General features: G+C 43.9%; 2 protein-coding genes across 2 annotated transcripts in view; one reads left to right on the top strand and one right to left on the bottom strand.

The window, feature by feature from the left end:
• Nucleotides 1–21,143, bottom strand: part of HOMER2 (homer scaffold protein 2) — a 60,133-nt gene that overhangs the window by 30,893 nt on the left and 8,097 nt on the right. The window contains exon 2 of the mRNA XM_054078269.1: nt 3,072–3,228. Within this exon, the coding sequence (XP_053934244.1) occupies nt 3,072–3,228 (157 nt within the window). The remainder of the gene's footprint in view (nt 1–3,071; nt 3,229–21,143) is intronic.
• RAMAC (RNA guanine-7 methyltransferase activating subunit) overlaps nt 1–21,143 on the top strand; it is a 73,355-nt gene that overhangs the window by 18,518 nt on the left and 33,694 nt on the right. The gene's annotated exons all lie outside the window — the stretch shown is intronic.

Below are 21,143 nucleotides of genomic sequence, written 5' to 3' on the forward strand. Positions count from 1 at the left end.
GGGACCTTAAAGATCATCTAGTTCCAACCCCCTGCCACGGGCAGGGACATCCCACTAGACCAGGCTGCCCAAAGGTCTTCTCTTCCACCCAAAGGTATTACCTTCTACCTTTAGAAGGACAAGGAATTAAAGCAGTACAAGCTGTTTTGAATCTAGTTTCTCCACTTCTCACAGCCAGGCATTTCAATGGAGTTTTCTGTTGTTGGGCTGCGAAGATTTGGAAGAAACGTGGGCACCTGGAAGGTGTGCACTCTCTCCATCATCTTAGACTCCTAGTTTTCAGCATGAGCCTCTTGCATACCCCTCTGCAAGGGGAAGAGTTAAGCGCCCTTGAATTCACTCCGATCCCTACCTTTACCCTATTCCCTTTCTGTTCCATTTTCCTCTTTGCTGCACTGTCCATCTTGACCACCTCTGCATATGCCAGCCGGGACCTTCTGTTATTCCCCATCTCTTGGTAATGGGTAAGGACCCCAAGGCAGGGTCTGTGCCGGCAGCAGAGCCAAGCAACTCCTCTGCCCCTCTGACAGCCACGCTCAAAAAACGAGTTCCCAATATCTCCACCTTTAAACACACGGGCTCGGTGATTCCCTAAATCCCTCACTTCAGCCCTGTGGCACTCCTCTTCACCCTCCTACAACCACCTTCACCATGTTCTGCACGACAGCAGCGCTCATGGGTTTCAGCAGCCCTATGTTACTCCACTCTGCCCAGCGCAACACACTGAAAGCTAAAAGTATTTTAAAAGTATTTGATTGCTTACGCAACCAAACAATGAACAATGTTTAAATGAAGTGCCTGGTATTCTTGATCACTTTAAAATCTTTTTATTGCTTCTATGTAATGTCAATAGAAGGTAAAGAATAACCCCAAATTAATCCAACAGCTGCATGCAAGTTGGATTTAAATGAGAATTCTCTGCAAGTCAATGTGCATCATATATGTTTGCCTAAAATAAGCTGTTAGAACAGCCCCTCTGCAGTTCAGACAGGGATGGAGAGTTGTATGAGATAGTCATCCTTCATCACCCCATCCTTCTAGGGACAAGTCTCTTAATTTAATTGAGCTTCACCTTTTTCTTTGTTTTTAAAACAACGATAACTTATGCCCACAGCGATGCCGTGATACTAATGTGCATCATATTTGCTAAGACATACAAGACTTCGTTCTAATAAGCGCAGTGTACATAAAGCAGGACACCACCAGCTGATGCTGTCTATATCACTCCTCACAGTCCTACCCAGTTTCATTCTTGGCTAGAAAAGTAGGTCAAAATGCTAAACAATAGCTGTTTGAGGGAGAAATGCACCTTTTAAACTTATCTGGTTATAAATATCCTCCTTTTTCCAAATCAGCACTCTTAAAACAGGCAGGGAGGGTAACAGGGGACTCTCCAGAGGCAAGCATGAAGGCAGCATCTTTGTTCAACCCCTTCCTTAATCAGCAAAGGTTCAATACAAGAGGAATAATTCATGTGGCCAGGAATTGATTCTTGCTTGGGAACCCCCAGGGGAGAATTTTAATCATGGAAAGCTCACCTTCTTCTGGGATACACTAAAATGGGGGATGATTCCTTCTGAATGTCTTTTGGGCGGATTACAAAGCAAAGCTTGGACGCCCATCATGTTCTCAGCACGCATTTTGCAGTTCTGGGCAGGACCCTCTGGCTGTGGGCACACGTTGCCCCTGCAGATTCTCCCTGCCACACACAGTAATTACTTTCTTTTCATTAATTGGCCTTAATGCATGCATGCACATTCACAAATCAAGCGACCCACTGCTGCGAGTAGAGCGGTTTTGGTTTGGAAGTCACAGTTGCCTGGGTTTGTGAAGCCAACAGCCCACTGCCACCAGCACCAGCTTCGCCCAAGCAGTCCCAGGAGAACCCCAGAGTGGAAATAAATTTTGGGGGGGCCCAGCTTTCCCCAGCAGGGGAACAGGCTGTGCGTGCTGACTGCAAACTGAGGCAGCCAGGGCAGTTAGCTGGTGTTTCTGGAAATGAACACACCGGCACAAACACTGTAATGAAGGTGATATATTAACTCTGTACCGATGTCAGTGAAACATTACCATCAATTTAAGCAGGCAGTATGGCTGATTTATAAGCAGATATATAACCAAACACAGCACAGGAGATGTTTGGAAAAACAAGTATGTGAAACAGGAATGACAAATAGAAAAGCTTTATTAAGGGATGATTTCTGAGATCTCTCTCTCCCAGGACAGTGATATTTTAGCATCCTCATCCGAACAGGAACACAGATAAACAGGCTATAAATTTGTCCTGTTGCCCTGTGGTTTGTTCTTTGGCAGGAATGACCGATGTTCTTTTGTACACGAGTGAAATGTTTTAACTTATACCTCTGACTGGGGTCTGCTAGGGGAAAGCAGTGACCTTACAAGTTATTCTGGGGGGACTAATCAAAAGGATAAACCTATTATGTCATAAAAACAGTTGTCTGAGCAACCCATTCCATTCAACTGATCAGGATTCTTAGAGGAAACACTTTAGCGTGATGCTTGGTAATGTGAAACAAAATAAGAAGAAAACAGTGAAGGAGGGAAAGTCTTTACATCTAATTTGTCACCTAAGGCTGATGAACTGCAGTGAGAAAGCTGAAGAAAATTAAGTGCTAATGTGTAAACAAGTTCAACCAGGCAAAAGTGAATATGCAGTTGGCATTTACATTAAAAGCTCTAGTCTGCACATATCTGTCTCCTCATTCCCTTTAGAAAGAATATTTAGTTTCACTGAAAAGGCCTCAGCCTTATCTATCTCGTATGGACAGCAATTTTAGATACTGGGCTACAGACTCAATTTGGACAATTAAAGCTCTTGGCTCATTAAGACAGTGAAGTCAAACTAGTCAGAGATAAAATCAAGTTTGGCAAAATCATTTTTAGGGTGCGGTATGTTTTTCCAATTATCACTACAAGCGTCCATATTAAAAAAGAGAGCATTTATGAAGGTAGATGCTTTACGTAGCCCATCTACGTCTATCTTCAGCCAGGACTGACAGTCACAATCCTCTCCGCACAGTAAACACGCCAGGGTACCATCAGCCTCCTACCTTGGCTCCATCCACACTGATAATCCGATAGCTGTTTCTCGTGCTGTCATAGAAGTAGGAAACAGTTACAGCCTGCTTGCTTGCGGGAACCCAGTTCTTCTTCGTGCTGGGGTCAATTTGGAAGACATGGGCTCTGGTGGTGAAGATGGGCTGTTCTCTGGAATAGGGAGGGACAGGAGAAATGGATGCATGAGTCTGAGGAAGATGAAATGTCCCAGAAGCCCAGCCTTGACCAGGCACGTTGAAAGCACAAGCCTGGTAATCCCCCAAGCGAAAAGGCAGAGCAGTGACACTGCCAAGCCATAATCCAGCCTTGGGTACCTCTCCTTGGCATCGCTAAATGACACTCAGTGCTCTAAAATTACTGTCGTGGTCCACGACGCAATCAGCTTTTCTTCTCCCCACGCTATACTAACGTGGTACCCACCTTTTCCTCAAAATATTGATTTCCAGGGAAGGACACTCACATGCATTCTTTCTTTCCCCACCCATATTTTTTCAAAAGCAATAACAAGTCCCTCCCGTCCGGATTTCCTCTTGCTGCACATTCCTGTGAATCGCTACCTACATCCAGGCTTCCTCTGCAGATGCACTAATGATTCCAGCAATCTACAGGCATGGTAATATTGCTGAAATATTAATGTCTATCCTTAGAATCACACCGTTCTGTGGATGTGCATGGAAATTTCATCAGATGCAAAAACATTCAGTAATCCTGGGGAGCGAAAGGTGGGAAAGAAACACGACTAAGTCCCTGTATTGATAGATACTGACTTCCAGATCAACTATCAGTGGGTGACTTACTGCCTTGGACACCCCGTTCCTAAACAAACCAGCTCTCCTCAGATGCTTTTACTCATCAAGAAAACGGTGCACACAGCGGTGGGGTTTTGTTCTACCTTCAACACGTGACAATGCAAATCACATGGAAAAAATCAGAGAAGGACAAGAAGAACAAAATGTGATATACACAAAATCATCTAGGGTGAAGGCCGGAACTAAGACTTACTTAAAGGCCATAAACCTAAATTCACTTCCAACTATACCTTTAATCCAAGTTTAGAAGTAGAAGTGAACTGCAAATCAGACTCTGCTGTGCTTTCAGCTACATTTGCACGCTTTTAGTTCTTAAAAGCTACAGTATGTAACAGCCAATATTAAGTGCATTGCTCAATATGTTCTTACCACACACAAAATATCATATCATGAATAGTTACAGTTGACAGTTATGACAGGATTCAAAACCAATTGCACAACAATAGAGTTAACGCCCAAAAATGTTTACCACATGGAAACTGAAAAGGCTGCCAGGCTGAATTTTAGACAAAGCAAATAAAAAGAGGCAGGTGAAAGGCCAGAGAGATCTCTTGCTCTCATACGCTGTGCTTTTCTGTTCATAGAAATAATTCTTCTCTATAATTATCAGCTCCATAGTTTTGGAACTATGTTTATATTAAGATTTCTATAATCTTCAGCTCTTTGTATATCCACCTGTTCATTTTTAGACCAGAAGAACTTCAGGTACTGCACGTAGGAACTGTATCAAACACCACACGTGATCCCGACCATTGCAGTTACATTAAAATTCAGGAGAGTAAACCCACAAACATCCGGTGGAGCGATCTAACTGCAGAATTAGTTCAGGGAAGATGGAGGGAGTTTGCAAAGCCCAGAGAGGCCTCAGGAGGGACAATGACAACGGTCTTCTCCTTACAAGACATATGCAAAGTTTTACATTTTTCCAGGGACTGCCACGCAGGTTTCAGGGTGGATCACTGTGCTGAACTCTGTAAAATGCTTAAATGAAATAAATGGAAATTACAATGGGACTGTCATGTTACGGCTGTGAAAAAGCAGCATTTGCTTCAGCTCTTCCTTATCGGTAACTCATCGAACCTGACTGGTTTCACATGCTAAGATCGATGCAGATGGGAGGAAAGAAGGGGCAGGACTCCATAACATTTTTTAAATATTTCCGTCATCCATTAGACAGGATTGACAGTGTAACGCCCACAAGGTCACAGGGTTTGTTTGCAATAAGGAATGCAGGGAAGCGATGTTTCCCTCAAGCTACTTACTCTTTTACTCTAAAAATATGTAATTTCCCAGAGTGAAGAATAATTTTGAATTTATTTTGCCTCTTACTTAGCTCTATATTTTCAGTGGATTCTACTCATAACTGTTTCTGCCAATGGTAATATGACCTATATATTGCAGTCTACACTTTCAGAAGTTTCAGACTTTTCCTTCACACAAACCCATTCCACAAACAACTTTAACTCTATCAAGTCATCTTAACAATACCAGAAAGCGCTGTTAAAATTATGGCTGGCCTCTCTGCAGCAGCAGTAGCAAGCACAAAAAGTACATCTGGAGATAACAAAAGTAGAATGAAGGGAAAATCTATCTGTCTCCATTTTTTTCAGGAGTCTTTTAGCAGCTACAGTTGTCAACATGCATCCAAGTGGATAAATCAATGGCTATTGAAGCTCAGGGCTTGAGAGAGCCATGTATCCACTCACGTGGGGGTCTTGTTATAAAGTACAGGCAAAACCTGACTATGCTTCTAATCCTTACAATTATTAAACAAGAAGTGCGTTTTGTCTTCCTGGGTGCAAACAGCAGCCCTATCACTCACAATGATAGTATGCTAGTTGATAAATAATTTTATTTTTCATTAAAAAAAAGGCAAAGCAATGTGTAAACTTCAGCATTCTACCTCATTCATGATAAGTGAGCTGTTGACCTTTCATTGAGATGAAAATTAGGAAAAGCCACTTGGACGCTCTCCGTATGTTACAGGTTGTGAAAGACCACTAGGATCATCAAGTCCAACCATTCCTACCCACCACTAAACCATATCCCCAAGCACCTCATCCACCCATCTTTTAAATACCTCCAGGGAAGGTGACTCCCCCCTCTCCCTGGGCAGCCTCTGCCAACACCCAATGACCCCTTCAGTGAAAAATTTTTTTCTGATGTCCAGCCTGAACGTCCCCTGGTGCAGCTTGAGGCCATTCCCCCTTGTCCTGTCCCCTGTCACTGGGGAGAGGAGCCCAGCTCCCTCCTCTCTGCACCCTCCTTTCAGGTAGTTGTAGAGAGCAATAAGGTCTCCCCTCAGCCTCCTCTTCTCCAGGCTAAACAACTCCCTCAGCCGCTCCTCCTAAGACTTCTTCTCCAGCCCCTTCACCAGCTTTGCTACATGCCTTTGACCTTTCTGTCGTAGGCAGCTCTACAAAGCAGCAAAGCCCCAGGACCAATTTTCGACTCCTAAAGCTGACAAAGCACCCTCAGGACACGACCTCCAGGAAGGATTTCCCAGAGGTGGCTCATAATAATTAAGAAAAGAAGATGCATTTCTTCAGCCATGCCTGCCCTGCCAAGAAACTGCTGTCAAACCCACCCGCAGGTCCGTGCTCAGCTCTTACCCCAGGGAGCACAAACCCATCAGCAGGGTCTACGAACCAGGAGCCGGTGCCACCACGCTTTGCCTCACCCTATAGCAGGTCAGCAAAGCCAAAAGCGTTGACCAACTCCAACGATGCAGCTTTTAACACGTGGGGAATATCCCCCTCCATCACACCCCTAACTCCTTTGACCAGTGAAGTGCACAGAGGCAACTATAAAACTGTAGCAATTTTCAAATGAAATGCTGAATTAGGCACTTTTAAAACACTTAAGACAGCCTTGCAGGGCTCCAAACTGGAGTATAAGGATTATACTGCCTTACTCACTTGCAACTTTTGACGTTCAAGAAAGCACTTTACTGACAGAGGTATGACTTAGTTTTCCTGTGGTTTCTTTCTTTTCATTTTATCAGCGATTCATCGAGTTTTATGCCTAAAGCCACAGCAATGCTAACCTGAATTCCCGCAACACATCCTGTGTCCTTTGAACCTCTGTAGTCTGGTCCTTACATGAGATTGCCAGTTTGCCCAGGGAAGCAGGCAGCAGCAGCGCTGCCAGCCAGGCTGCAGACTCGTAAATCAGAAGACAAAGAGAATTTATGAATGTTTAAAATCTCGTTAATTTTAACTGAAGTTGTTAAAGATTGATTAAATACTCTTTTTTCAAAAAAAAAAAAATCTGTTTAAAAATCAATTTGACATTAACATCCACTGTTTAGAATAAAGCTACTTGAAAAGTAGCAAGCGGAGGCCTAAATTATAGCTAATAGCTTTGTTTAATAATGCAGATTAAGACAGAAAATGCAGTTTGATAAGCTTTTCTTATTACTAAATATGGCCAGCACATGATTGCAATTTTCAAGTCATGGTTTTACTCATTTTAGTTGACTTTTAATTTCCATCCTTATGAGACAAATCTCAAGTGAAAACCAATCACTCTCCATAAATGTAAAATATATCACAGACCTTTTCTAAAGAACTTAAGTAAAAAACCAAGACTCCAGTGCTCACCAACTGCATCCACAGCTGCATAAGATACGGTATCACTTTCTGGTTAATATACAACTGTGGCAAATTTTACAAGCGTGTGATCAGCTGCAAGCCATGTGTTTTATATTACTCTTCCTAATCAATGGGAACAAGCTCTCACTTAGGAAAAGTTCAAATTCTTTAATTCCAAGTTCCTTGTTTATCATTTGAATCACAAGCACAAGCAGTGATTTAAATCACTTCAGCTGTGAAGAGCCTTTGCTGAAGGGCTGTGGGATATCGGTGGCTGATGGAGCCGCTGCCAGCCCTGGGAGAACCCCTGCCCCAGAACCCCTTCCCCGGGGCTGACTGGAAATCGCTCTAAACAGGCACCAATGATGTGAATATTTCTGGTTTTGAGCAATCTTTCTGGCCATAAACACAACTTGTGGGGTTCCCTACAGGATCAGTACCCAAGTTCTTTTAAATGTGCAGAGTGTCCAGTGCACACCGGGTGGACTCGCTGACCGAGCCGTAAATAGATAGCACAAAGCAGCTCCTTTACTTGTCGGATCTGGAAGTCGGATCACAAGTCTGATGAGGAGCGGCTGAGAGAGCTGGGGTTGTTTAGCCTTGAGAAGAGGAGGCTGAGGGGAGACCTTATTACTCTCTACAACTACCTGAAAGGAGGTTGTGGAGAGGAGGGAGCTGGCCTCTTCTCCCAAGTGACAGGGGACAGGACTAGAGGGAATGGCCTGAAGCTCCGTCAGGGGAGGTTCAGGTTGGATATCAGAAAAAAATTCTTCACAGTAAGAGTCATTGGGTACTGGAACAGGCTGCCCAGGGAGGTGGTCGAGTCGCCTTCCCTGGAGGTGTTTAAGGAACGGGTGGATGAAGTACTTAGGGACATGGTTTAGGGAGTGTTAGGAACGGTTGGACTCGATGATCCAATGGGTCCTTTCCAACCTTGTGTGATTCTGTGATTCTGTGATTCTGTGATTCTGTGATTCTGTGCAATATCAAACATATTTGTGACCGGAGCTCCGGTACTCCACCAGAGGCAAAACGACTATCTGCATATTTTGCTAAGACCGTTATTAACAGATCACATAAAATTCTCCATGAAGAGGATACCTAGTTTACAGGACAGCATAATTTGTGTTCTCTCCACACTTAGCTTTGCACTAACTGTCTAATCCACCAATTGGAATAAACGTGTTTCATCAAAAGAACACGCACTCATATAACTGCCGTTTGGGGGAGGATGCACGTGCCTGGAGACAACGTGTCAAGCATAGAGGTTTTGGAACGTAGTGCTTCCTGCTACAGGCCAGCATCATGCACACGCTGAGGTTTATACTACCTGACAGTGCCAGCAGATGTGCAGTGATTTGCCATAACAAGTATTAGATAATGATGATCTTTCAAGAAAGAAGAAGAGTGGTTATGAGCACAAAAATCCTAGATTGTGACATACCCGCCTTCACTGGTCACGATACAAAAAACTTATTTGCTAAACGCAACATCAGCTTTGGTGTCAATAGTGCTTGAGCATCACTACTGCTGCCTGACAGTGTAATAAAAAGGACTAATCCTCTATGTATATCTGCAGATATAACGTAATTTGGAGCACCATTTGTATTTCTTTGCAATAATCCAAAAAGAAGCAGGGTTGCTAAAACGAAGGGCGTTGTTCCCCCAGCCCCCTCACCAGGCACAGCCAGCTGTGCAGGCGTGAGAGCTGCCCTCTCCTCCTACGCAAAAGCAGGACGGTGCCAGTTCCCAAAGCCACGGAACATTGTCCATGCCTCAACACAGCTCCAACGGCTAAGAGCACAGGCGCAAGGCAAAAGCGTGCCTTCAGTCCCAAATAAAACTGAATAAATACACCCTGCCCCTTGAAAGCAGCAAGCTCTCTAGTCACTTCCCCACGACCCCAGCAGTGACCAACTGTCCCCTCTCGGCCGCAGCAGTGCCAGCACCAGGGGTTCCCTGCCCTGCTGGGCTGCTCCCACATTGCCTTTCTAGATTTCACTGTCGCATGGTGCCCCTCGAGGTCATGGATGGAGATTTTCTCCTATTGGAAATACTCGTAAAAATGAAAGTCCAAGGAAGTAATGATGCCTAAAAATCACCTGTGAAAATACTGGTTCATCTACCATAACACTGCTCGCTTGTTCACACATGTGCATCTCAGACTTCAAAACCAACTAATCCTGATGTACCAAAATCCACATAAAGGCAGACCTCTGATGAAGAATGTAAGTGTCGGGGAAGAAGTTACAGGTCATGGTGTGGCATATGGTAATTAATATACCAGCTGCAGTTTATACACAGAATTAATCTTTGCTCAAAGCAACAGAGAGAGTCCACTACCTTCTAGGCTGTTACCTCTACACATTGAAGGCTCACATCACCTTGGATCAAATCTTTAAAGGAAGAGGAGAACCAAACAAATTAGTTTCTTAATGATGACTGAGGTTGGAGTCTGAGGACCTCTCCTCACCACATGCACTCCAGTTAAGTAGATCCCCCTAACACTGAAATTGGAGCAAACCGAGCTGTCCCAGCCCAGTTCCCTGAAATACTGTATGCTCAGCATCCACCACAGCACAGGCAAAAGAGCCGGGGAGAGGTGAACACTAAACCTGCGCATACTACAGATGTGGTAGCAGCAAACTGGCATTATGAAAGCAGGCAGCTTGCTCCCTCCCCAAACTGGCATATGCTAATTAATCCAGGTCAGTTGGATCTCATCAGCTCCGACAGGCTGCCAGCGTACACAACCAGCAGAAGTGAAGAGCCTGTTTCAACTTGCAAGGGTACAAAATTCATAGTGTGAAGCAAGCAGGTGGGTAATGGCTCCATTTTACACCTGAGGAAACAGCCATCGAGAGTGAGATGGCACCTTGGGATAACAGAGCCAGTAGCAAGCCTGGAACTAAAATTAAACCGCCTCATTTCCTCGGTGTAGCTTTGCCATCGCTTTCATTGCAGTGCAGTTTAATACCAGATCTTCTGCCCAGGGAAGGTTTTGACTATGTGAATTTAAAAGGCTGAATATTCACCACCCAACAAAAGCGACTACTGTAAAAATTAACAGTCTTTACAGACCAGAAAAGAGCAACCAGTGGTTTTAAAAACTTATACCACGTGGAGAAAGGTGGGACAAGACTCCAGCCCTGCAAACCGCCCACCTGCAGTCAGGCACTGGTGGTCAGATGCGAGTCTGCCCCATGGACATCCTCAGGTCCATAGACCTGAGCAGCTGCTGTTTATCCTGCAATGCAAATACTCCTCCTTATACAGGTATTTCCACAGAAAAAATTGCTTGGAAGGCTAGAGAAGCAACCCTGAGCAACAGAGCGCAGGAAGGGCAAGCGCAAAAAGGGCGAGTGTGGAAAAAAAAAATGAAAAAAATATGCAGGCACCCCTTAAACCGCATTTGTCAGTACTTTGTCAGCCAAGCCCTGTGCTCCTGGGTGGTGTTCCCTGCTGCAGGGTGGAATTATGGGTACACAGGAAGATACAGGAAACAACTTCTGGAAAAAAAATTACTAATAGAACAGCTATTACACTGTCCCTAGAAAAGAGAAAACAAGAAAGAGAAACAGCTATTCCTATATTCCTAAATAAATAAATTATTATATAAATATAACTGACTCAAACTCTTTCTTTTCAGTCTTTCAGCTGATGAAATTCCTGTTTTGTAGGCAGATCTGTCTGTCTGTGGGTGACCACGATGAGGCTGAAAGTGCTGAATCCAGCAGCAGTGCTAATCAAGGGCATGGTGGTGCAACTCATTCAAATAACCATAGGTGTGACTCTCTGGTGCCCACTTTATACTGCAGTCGATAGACTCACCTGCAGAAATATTTGAAATTTATGCAAAAGTCCCCAAGTTTTGAGTCCCATTCTTTTACAGGCATTATTGTTTTGACAGAGGATGTATTATAATCAGCAAAAGTGTTTCTTGCGTTTTTAAGAAACATAATAGTTACAGTTACTGAAACAAAAAAAAAAAATAGAAAAAAACCCTAGCTAGCTAAAGAGGAATTTTCTGTTAAAAGCACAGATGCTAATTAAACTAATTTTTGATTTGTGGCTGAATAAGTCCAAAAGAATAAATCTTCAGGACAAAAGCTCTCTGTATTAAAATCATTGCAACATCTGTGAGGTCTCACAATGCCACTATGACTTTATAAAGTCAACGTACAAATTAAAAGGCTTAACTTCAGCAGAAAAAGCAGAAAAAGCTCACACGTTATTTTTGGGCTATCTCCAGATGGCTATTAACCTTTCAAGGCACTGTGAATAAACACTCATGCACAAGTGACAGGAACTGAGAGGACTCTGAACTAATCCTTCACAGGTAAGGTTATTTATTAGAAAGAAAACACGCTGAGGAGGGTGTGTGTGAAATTGGTCGTGTTACTCTGGTTATTTCAAAGATTCTTCCTGAGAAAACACTGGATCATCTATAAATTTGCACCCCCAGTAATGGTTACACAGCCTCCTATTTGCATAGCAATAAATTCAAACCCTATTAAACTGAAAGAAACACTTGCCCTCTATTCACCCCAGCACCTCTCCTACCCTTGCCGACAAACGAGGCCACATCAACACATAACCAAACCCCGAAACCATTCCTATTTCTCTGGATCGGTTAAAAAATTACATCCTCTGGGTTTGCCCCAGCTCCGGTAGAGTTAATGCTTTCAGCACAGCCTCCTCTGTGGCACAGTGTTTGCATTGTAATCTTTCAGCCAGAGATTGCCATTGTAAATTGAAGGTGTAAATCTTGGAGCAGCGAGCAGAAGCCCGCAGGAGCCAAGCAGCCTGCTCCGCGCCCTGCCTGCTGCCAGCACTCCCCACCCCGGCACAAACCCAGCCACCCGCCGCTTGCTTACAGCTGCCTAAGCTCTGGCTCACCAAAATGTACCCCATGCAGCTGACGTTTGGAAGGATGACGTGTGGGCACACGCTAGCTTTGCGATTTACACATTGGGGGCTGCTCTGGAAAGCTCTCAGCGAGACCCTCTGCTGCGGTGCAGGAAGACTCAAGCAGGAGGGACCTCACTGGAGCTCATTTTGGGGGGCTGTGCAGGGCAGAGCTGGCCAAAGGGTACCCCAAACGTGAGAAACACTCAGCTCATCTCCAGCCCGAGATGTCAGAGCCACCCGACCGAACGCAAACAAAACCACAGCTCTGTGCCATCATGAATTTTCTCAATGTGCAGAGAGACCACGGGGGTTGGTTGGTTTGTTTTACAAAGGAGAAATAAGAAGACAGTGTGTAGATCTGAACTGTGTCGAGCTCCTTGAGCACCATCAGAAAACGAGAGGCAGCGCTCCTCAGAGCACTGCCCCATAGGAGCTCCCTAGAAGCCTCCAACCCCAACCTTGCAGGGGGAGATGAGGGACCACGGTCACTCCTGGGCCTCCTCACCCCACAGCAGACACTACACACATCCAGAGCTGGCACTAGTGAGAGATGATCAAAGAAAAGAAAATCATGTAGATGCAATTTTGGAGGAAGAAAGTAATTTATTTTGCATTTGTAAATCATCAGCAAAATCCTTTGGCACGCTAGCAGAGTCTGTTATTATTAATCCTTCGTGCCGTGTCTCCCATGTGGCAGAAGGCTGGGGATACTTGGAGGCTGTGTGAGCTATTTGGTGTTTATTTTTAAAATGAAGATATTAAATGCCGTAAGATATACGATCAAAATAGGTTGTACCTACAAACAGAAGACTGAAGTGAAAGACCATGTGTGTGCTTGCACAAGTGAAACTCACTGACACCACCAGGGCAGCATCTTTCTGTTTAGGACTTTTTCTCTCCTCCCATGCTATGAGATGGCAGATGAGGTTATCTTCACACAAAGAAATCTGAAAAGTTGATTTTAATCAGTAGCATAATCAAAGCCTTACTATTGCAAAATAATATGATTAAACACTCTGTTATTTCAAATGCCACAGAACTAAGCGGATCCTTGGAGGGGAGTACTTTTGTGCACTAATCCATGCATGTAATTATCGATATGCTTTCCCATACCCTATTCAAATGCTCTCCCCTGAGGCTTTTCTTCCACTTACACGAGAGGAAAAAAAACCCAATCAGCTCAGTTTAAAGAACAAGTTGTATAACTCTTTTTGATCTACTGCCTAAAGGATCAAATAAGAAATTCTACCAACCGTAACGTCAGAAGCAAACGATAGGGCTTTGCTTTGCCTGTTCGAGTGGCCACTACCACGTGCGGGCAGCTCAGGCAGGGCACGGCGTGTGCCCCGTGTCGGTACAGGCTGTGACCAGAGATGCTGCACCTGGGGTAATAAAACACTCAGGTCCAAGTGCTTTACTAGGCTGCAAGAAAAAGGGTACCAACAGATGGTTTAACACAAGGATGCATGCCTTTAATGAAAACGTAGCATGTAAAAATTCAAAGCAATTAAAGAATAAGCAATTTACTCTGTAAGAGATTAGAAAGATGCAAATCAATGCCTGCACTGGCTTTTCGGTACAGGTATCAACTTGCCTGCGCTGAGAACAGCACCAGGTTGGTAAGAGCACTGCCATGTTTAAATAGATTTATTGCTGTCTCCTAGAACAAGCCATCCAGAAGACAAAAATCATCAAATGTAGTCAAGAGCACCAAAGATGGTGCATTAAGAACAGCAAAGAGACATTCCGGCACAAGCACGTTCCTCTCGCCCACAGCCAGGAGCCCCACAGCTGCTGTCAGGAACGGGCAAGGTGCTGGGCACACATGAGCACGGACAAAGCCAGCCTCATTCCCCACTCAATGCCATTTAAATCTGGAAAAAGGCAGATTTCCATTTTCTGATGATTTTAATAGACTAATAGAATCAACAACCAGACTATTTTGGTTGCTGCTAGCACACAGGCAGCTCCTCTCTAAGGAACCAGGGGACACGGTTCTTGAAACGAATGTATTTACTAGCAGCCAATAGGATCACAGAGTGACACGTTTCTTCTGTTTCAAGTTAAAAATACAAAGGAAATTTCAAACATTTAGAAGCTAACGTTATTCATTTTAATCTTTAAAAATGTAACACCATCTGTTGCCACCAGTTTTACAGTACAGATCGCAGATAACGTACGTTTATTTGCCGGTATAAAAAGCTGTCAGCAACCCTAGTGCAAAAGTGAAGAACCTCTGGTAATTGCCTGAGCTTCAGACAGAAAAACTACTAAACCTGAAAACTTTAACCAACAGGTGATTTGTGAGAAACACACTATTTACAAAACAAAAAACCCCAAACCACTACTCCCTTAGGTACAAAAGAACCCTATACCAGCAAAAGCCACAAAAAGAAACCGCTACAACTTGCTAACACTGCAAACTGCACATATTTTCAGGCAATACTGGGAGAAACTTATCCCAGAAATTCCTGAAGAACCTCAACAGCCACCTATTTCTGATCCCTGCAATCCTGCTCCCTCGGCACTTCTGATCTGTGCACGCCAATGCCTCCAACCTTGTGGGTTATGTGAGGTACAGGTTATACCAGGTTCAGGCTATGGGAGGATTTAATTTCAAGCTTCAGCATTCTTCATGCGATGCAGGTTCCATCACTACAGGCTAAAATGCAAATACGGAAAAAAATTACATTCTCATGTCAGCAGAGTCTCAAAAATTAGCGTGGGCTGGCTGAAAATTTGTAGAATAAACAAAACATAGCACACAGTCTACTTATAAACTTATTATGCAAGATGAGTCCCGGTAATATGTAAAACAAACTAAAAAGTTAGTTATTTTCTGGATATACATGAGCTATTCTATCTAACCCAGGTTTCAAGGAGGCCAACAGTCCCGAGCGGCCAGGCTAGGACACCTGCCAGGGGCTAGATTTGCAAGAGCGGTCAAAAGTCAGACCCCTTATATTGTCAGGTCATTGGTAATTTTAAAATAGAAAGGCCTTGACCTTTTTTTTTGGAAAAATTATTCACTCTGCTGAAAAGCCATCTTCTCATTTTTCTGAAGTCAAACAAGAAACCTTGGAAAAATGAAATCTTACCCGTACGATGCTAATGATGACATTTCTAATGTTTCTAATATTTAGCTTTTTGCGCCTGGGAAGTTAATACAACAGGAGAAGATTTAATAACATTTTTTTTCCCCTGTGACATACTCTGTCCTGCTGGTATTTCTTGATTGAAAGACTGCAGGTAAATCTGGCTTTGCCTTATGAAACTAAGGTCTACTAGACATAAAAATCCAATTAGTGCTACAAAAATTAAGGCATAGCATTTCATCAGTCTCATTCACACCAACACAGACTATTTTTTTTCTTCTGTGAAGGATGAAGGACACAGCTGAACGACAGGATTTTTTCCGTCTCATTTATATATTGATTGTAATAAGGCCAGACAGGTAGGCCTATACAAGAGCTGATTCTGTCATCAGCCAAAGTTGCCAGGATTGTGAATATTGCTACTTATAGATTGATAAATGGACTACATGGACTAATTGTATTTCAGCATCTCTGGACAGATGGCAAATCTTACAGCCATATGGTGATTATTTCCACTGCGCTGAAAGTATATTAACACTTACCAAAATGTTTAAAGTGATGAGATGATCTAAAATAATTTTTCCATGAACTAGGATAAAAATGATGGGTTCGGATGGGCCGGCACGCTGGGACTGGGTTCTCTCCCAGGATTCCCGTTCAGTGCAAGCTCAAGGGCCTGCGGGTATCGCACAGTTATTGATGAAACCGGCTGTGTACTGGGTCCTCAGCTGGAGTGCAGCGCCGTTGTGATAGCCAGGGGATAACATGCCTCATTTTAGCTATTCTCTGTTGCCCTTATTTAGTTGCCACTATTTGCTGCTTGATATGCCGGCTGCCCTGCGAGCTGGCAGCACTGATACAAAATCTTTCTTTTCCTGATATTTTTTTCTAAATCCTTCTCTGCACTCTGCTCCCAAACACATGGAAGTTATTGTCCTGTTTTTAAGGACAGCCACATACCCAGCCCTGGCCCAAGCAAACGCAGTGGAGGACAACCCAAACCATGGACAGTATGGTCTCTGGAGCAGGGCTATCCATGCACTCAGCTATCTCCATGCCTGCTACCAAAAGAGGAATCAACTGGGAGAGGACAGAACTATGCCCTAGCAATCCTGTGAAACAAAGCAAACCGGCTGGATGGCAACCAGAGGCTCATCTTGCTCGCTGCCGACTGGATAAGCCACTGCTAAGTTCTGCAGTGCAACTTCAGCACGAAGCCAGTAGCTCATCATATTTACCGAATGCAAACAAAGCACTCGATGGATAATACGTCAGGCTGACAGGCATCCCAGATGACACAACCTGCTTATGGCTGCATCCTTTACTAATACTTTTGCTGTGGGGCTTTGAACCTTTTATGAGATATATGCAGCGGTAATTTCACTCTTCAAAACAAAGAGGCAAGTATGTGCAGGAGACATGATCCTCTTCTGCTTTAAGTTACTGCTTACATATACCAGACGAATGTGAGCAAAACCAGCTCAGATTCTAGATGAACTGGTATGCTAGATTAATAAGCTGCATTACAAAATTTTTTGCTTCATCTTCAGAACAAAATTCTGAACATTTATTTGTTTTAAAATAGGATTAAAAATCATATATTGTATGAGATAGCAGTGTGTTCTGAGTGCACTCTCATGGTAGGATGCTCTTTGCTAGCAGAGGCAGACACCGCCCTTGCTGGGAGAAAAAGTTTATGACCAGTTTCCCCTATTTGCCCTAAGGAAACTATAGCAAGTCAAGAGCTGGAAATTGAACTCCTCATAGTCCCTGTGATCTAAAATTAGTGCCTGGCATTAGTATGCAGAATGGATCAAGTACTCAGCTACTAAGGATAAGGCGCCACTTGGTGAGAAATTTTTACTACGCTTTTTGCACGTTCACACTTTAGCACCCTAAGAATTAAATTGATTTGACTTGTAAGGTCTCTAGTATGGATCTCTCTAAACAGAGTTTTCTCTCAGGAAGTTTTACCACTCCTGAAAGGCAGCAAAAGAGCATTTCAGTTGCCCACATCTCCCTAGACAAGCCAGACTTGCCCTCTGTTTTTCCATGTGCTTCCCCAGCCAAGACTGACCCAAGCTCAGAGCTGCTGCCACTCCGGGCACCCGTGTCCCCCCCTGCAGGGAGCCACAGCAGATACAACCTCATTGCAGGGGAAGGAGGAGTACCAGAAGGACAATGCAAAAAGGAGAGAAAGTGAGGAACAAAGGTAACTTAGATTCAAGCTGGAAAATTTGAACAACTTTGTTTAACTCATTTAAATCAGTCGTTCTTTAAAGGAACAATAGGCAGCACTGAACCACCCCAAACTGTTCCCAGCAGTCACGTGTCTATTTTCTCTTCTAGCCAATAATTTGGAGGTCATCCTGAAAAGCAGTTGATGAGCATAAACTCTTTACAGTACAACCTCACTTACCCTAATTAAACAGTTACGTGAAAGTATGTTGCAAATCGGTGACTGTTACTTTGATATTTCATGGGAGAAGCCTTCTAGAGCTGTACAGTATTGCTCTATGTCCTAAGGACAAGGATGCCAATTCACAAGGCAGGGAAGAAAGACCAAACAGGGAACACAAAGTGGATTAGATATTTTGATTCTGTTCCAAATTCTATGCTTAAAATATAAACTTTGGCAACTTCTCCCCTCATAGAATTTGAAATGCTGATTTCTAACTCAACGGAGAAAAGTTTTTGCAAAGATCTGAACGATACATATGCAGGATTACTGCTCTGAGACTGACAAAGTCAAACCAGACTTTTCCTACAGCGGGAAAAAGCAGGTAACCACAACCCCAGGAGAAGCATTTACCCCAGGCTTCACGAGGAGCTTGGTCCAGCTGAGTAAAGAAGCTCTCTGTAAAAACACAGGCTTTGCAGAGAAGTCTGGGGAGGCAAAGCATGGCAAGAGAGACAGTTGGGACCACCAGGCTGCGAACAACTCAAGCCCTTGAAAGCTGATGTATTTTCCATAGTAATCAGTTTTGAATGTCTCAAAACCAGATGCTCAGAACTTACTGTCGGGGGAACCGCTTTGAGGATTGTACGGCAATTTTAAAGAAATCATTCATCCTTTGGATCTCTCAAAAGCAGAATTTCACATTATGCACAAACACACACCCATTCCCTTTGCTCCAAAGCACAAGGGAAGGTGGAAGAAGCACAGAAGGACAGGAAAGCTTCCCAAGGAAGCCCAGACACGCACACTTCTGAATCTGCCTGGGAGGAGGCAAGCAGCCTCCCCGTCTACCCCAAATAACTCCCCAATCAACAGATCCCTTTCTGCAAGATGGGATCTGATCCTTGTCCCCAGCTACTGTGTTTCATTATGACTGAGAGAAGAGATTCAAGCTTTTAATTTAATTTCCTTGAATTCAGGTGGGTGTAGTGAAGTGTCAAATCCCTGTTCTCAGTCAAGCTGGTTTCTGCTAGTCTTGAAAAGAACCTTAAACCAAATTAGACTCCCTTTCTATGTATTAGCATTTTTAGGAGATCTCTTAAATACAAGTTTCTAAAGACCACCTCTATTAACAACAGGCAGTACAAAAAGTCCTCTAATGGACTACATAAGTGACAAAGAACCATCAAACAAAAACCAAAATAATGATGAAATGATGAGCTCTCATTCACCTGTGTGCTGTAAAGTTTTAGGCAACTAAATCTCCTTTATATTTTCATAAAGTAAAGTTCTCCTTATCCAAGCTGGAGGAGAGAGGATTATTATGACAATGATTGGATTATACGTGTACATAAGCAGAGTCCAAAGACGCTTTTATCTCCTTGTATACCCAAGGACAATGGTTGCACGTTGGGTGTACATCGTGCCCACGAGCACCTCGTGGCTGCCTTATCAGGCAGAAACCTCCTGGCAGGTCAGGGAGGAGTATTGCAGCTTTACGGCTACTAGGGGTTTGGACTACGTGAAGTTGTAAGAGATAGGAGCTCTACCTGGAGGGGTAGCACATAGGTACCTCCTGGTTACAGATGGGGTGATGCCAAGGCAGAGACAGGGAGACAACTGCACTGTTGCCATCTCTGCACTGCTGTCCGAGCTACCCACCAGAATAGAGCTCCTGCCTCGTCTTTAGACATCATCATCTCTGAAATAAACAATAATAAAGTGTCAGACTCTACTCCAAGCAGCCCAGAGCCACCGGTGCAGCTTCACATGCTGGTCAGTGACATTTTGCACGTCTCCCCTCAGTGCATTTCTCTCCTTTTTTTTTTCAAATGCTCTCATTAACAGTTTTCAATATCACAAACCACATCACATGTTCCCACTTAAACAACTGCAGGGAGACATTTTAGATGTGTGCAACAGATTTATAGTGGGAAGCCAAAATACAAAAGCCTGATAAAACCAGGGAATGAAACAAAGGCAACAACAAAGTGTTGCTGTTGGATATTACAGAGCAACTCACCAAAAGCAAAGAACTCGAGTCAGGCACTGCAATGCATCTCAAAGTGTGCATCTCAAAGTATGTTTTCAAAAGGAAAAGCCTTGCCCAATACTCCCAGCTCTGGCTGCACTACTTGTCCCTCTTCCACGGATAAAACAGCAGTGGTCCAGGTGGCCAAGAGGGCCAATGGCATCTTGGCTTGGATCAGAAATGGGGTCACCAGCAGGTCCAGGGAGGGGATTCTCCCTCTGTACTCAGCACTGGTGAGACCACACCTCGAATACTGTGTTCAGTTCTGGACCCCTCACCACAAGAAGGATGTTGAGGCTCTGGAGTGTGTCCAGAGAAGAGCAACGAAGCTGGTAAGGGGCTGGAGAACAAGTCTGACGAGGAGCGGCTGAGAGAGCTGGGGTTGTTTACCCTGGAGAAGAGGAGGCTGAGGGGAGACCTTATTGCTCTCTACAACTACCTAAAAGGAGGGTGTGGAGAGGAGGGAGCTGGGCTCTTCTCCCAAATGGCAGGGGACAGGACAAGGGGGAATGGCCTCAAGCTCTGCCAGGGGAGGTTCAGGCTGGATATCAGAAAAAAATATTTCACAGAAAGGCTCACTGGGCACTGGCAGAGGCTGCCCAGGGAGGGTGTTGAGTCCCATCCCTGGAGATGTTTATAAGATGGGTGGATGAGATGCTCAGGGACATGGTTTAGTGGCTAATAGGAACGGTTGGACTCGATGATCCTAGTGGTCTTTTCCAACCTGGCAATTCCTTGAGTCTATGAATACTGAAAACCAGATGCTTACACCTCCACAAATAAAATTAATATTTCCCTTCAGAGCCATGCACAATTTGAACTTTATATTTTTTTCCCTTCCCCAAAACAATGTTCCATACCTGATGAGGATCTACTGCAAAGTGTTGAGCTGAGGAAAACAACAACTATTTATACACTAAGTACTCACACACACCATTTCACAGTCCAGAAGGAAGGATCCTCAGTACAACCAGAAGAAGCTTTAGCAAAAAATATTGTAAAGCTGGCTACATATTTTTAGACCTATTCCAAAGAGGCCTTTGCTGTCTTGCTGCACTGCTGTACTAAACCTCACCTGGTAAGAATGTAGTTGCAGGACTTCTACTGTTATGATGTGTATGTTAACAGGGAACAACAGTCGGCTGCTGGGAGGGCTCTCGGGCCCCTGATGTGTAGGCAGAAGAGTGCAACTTCTACAGAAAATTTCTTTTTGAAAGAGCAGCAGGG

Source organism: Cuculus canorus, chromosome 12 (genome assembly GCF_017976375.1).
Source record: "Cuculus canorus isolate bCucCan1 chromosome 12, bCucCan1.pri, whole genome shotgun sequence".
NCBI classification, from domain to species: domain Eukaryota; kingdom Metazoa; phylum Chordata; class Aves; order Cuculiformes; family Cuculidae; genus Cuculus; species Cuculus canorus.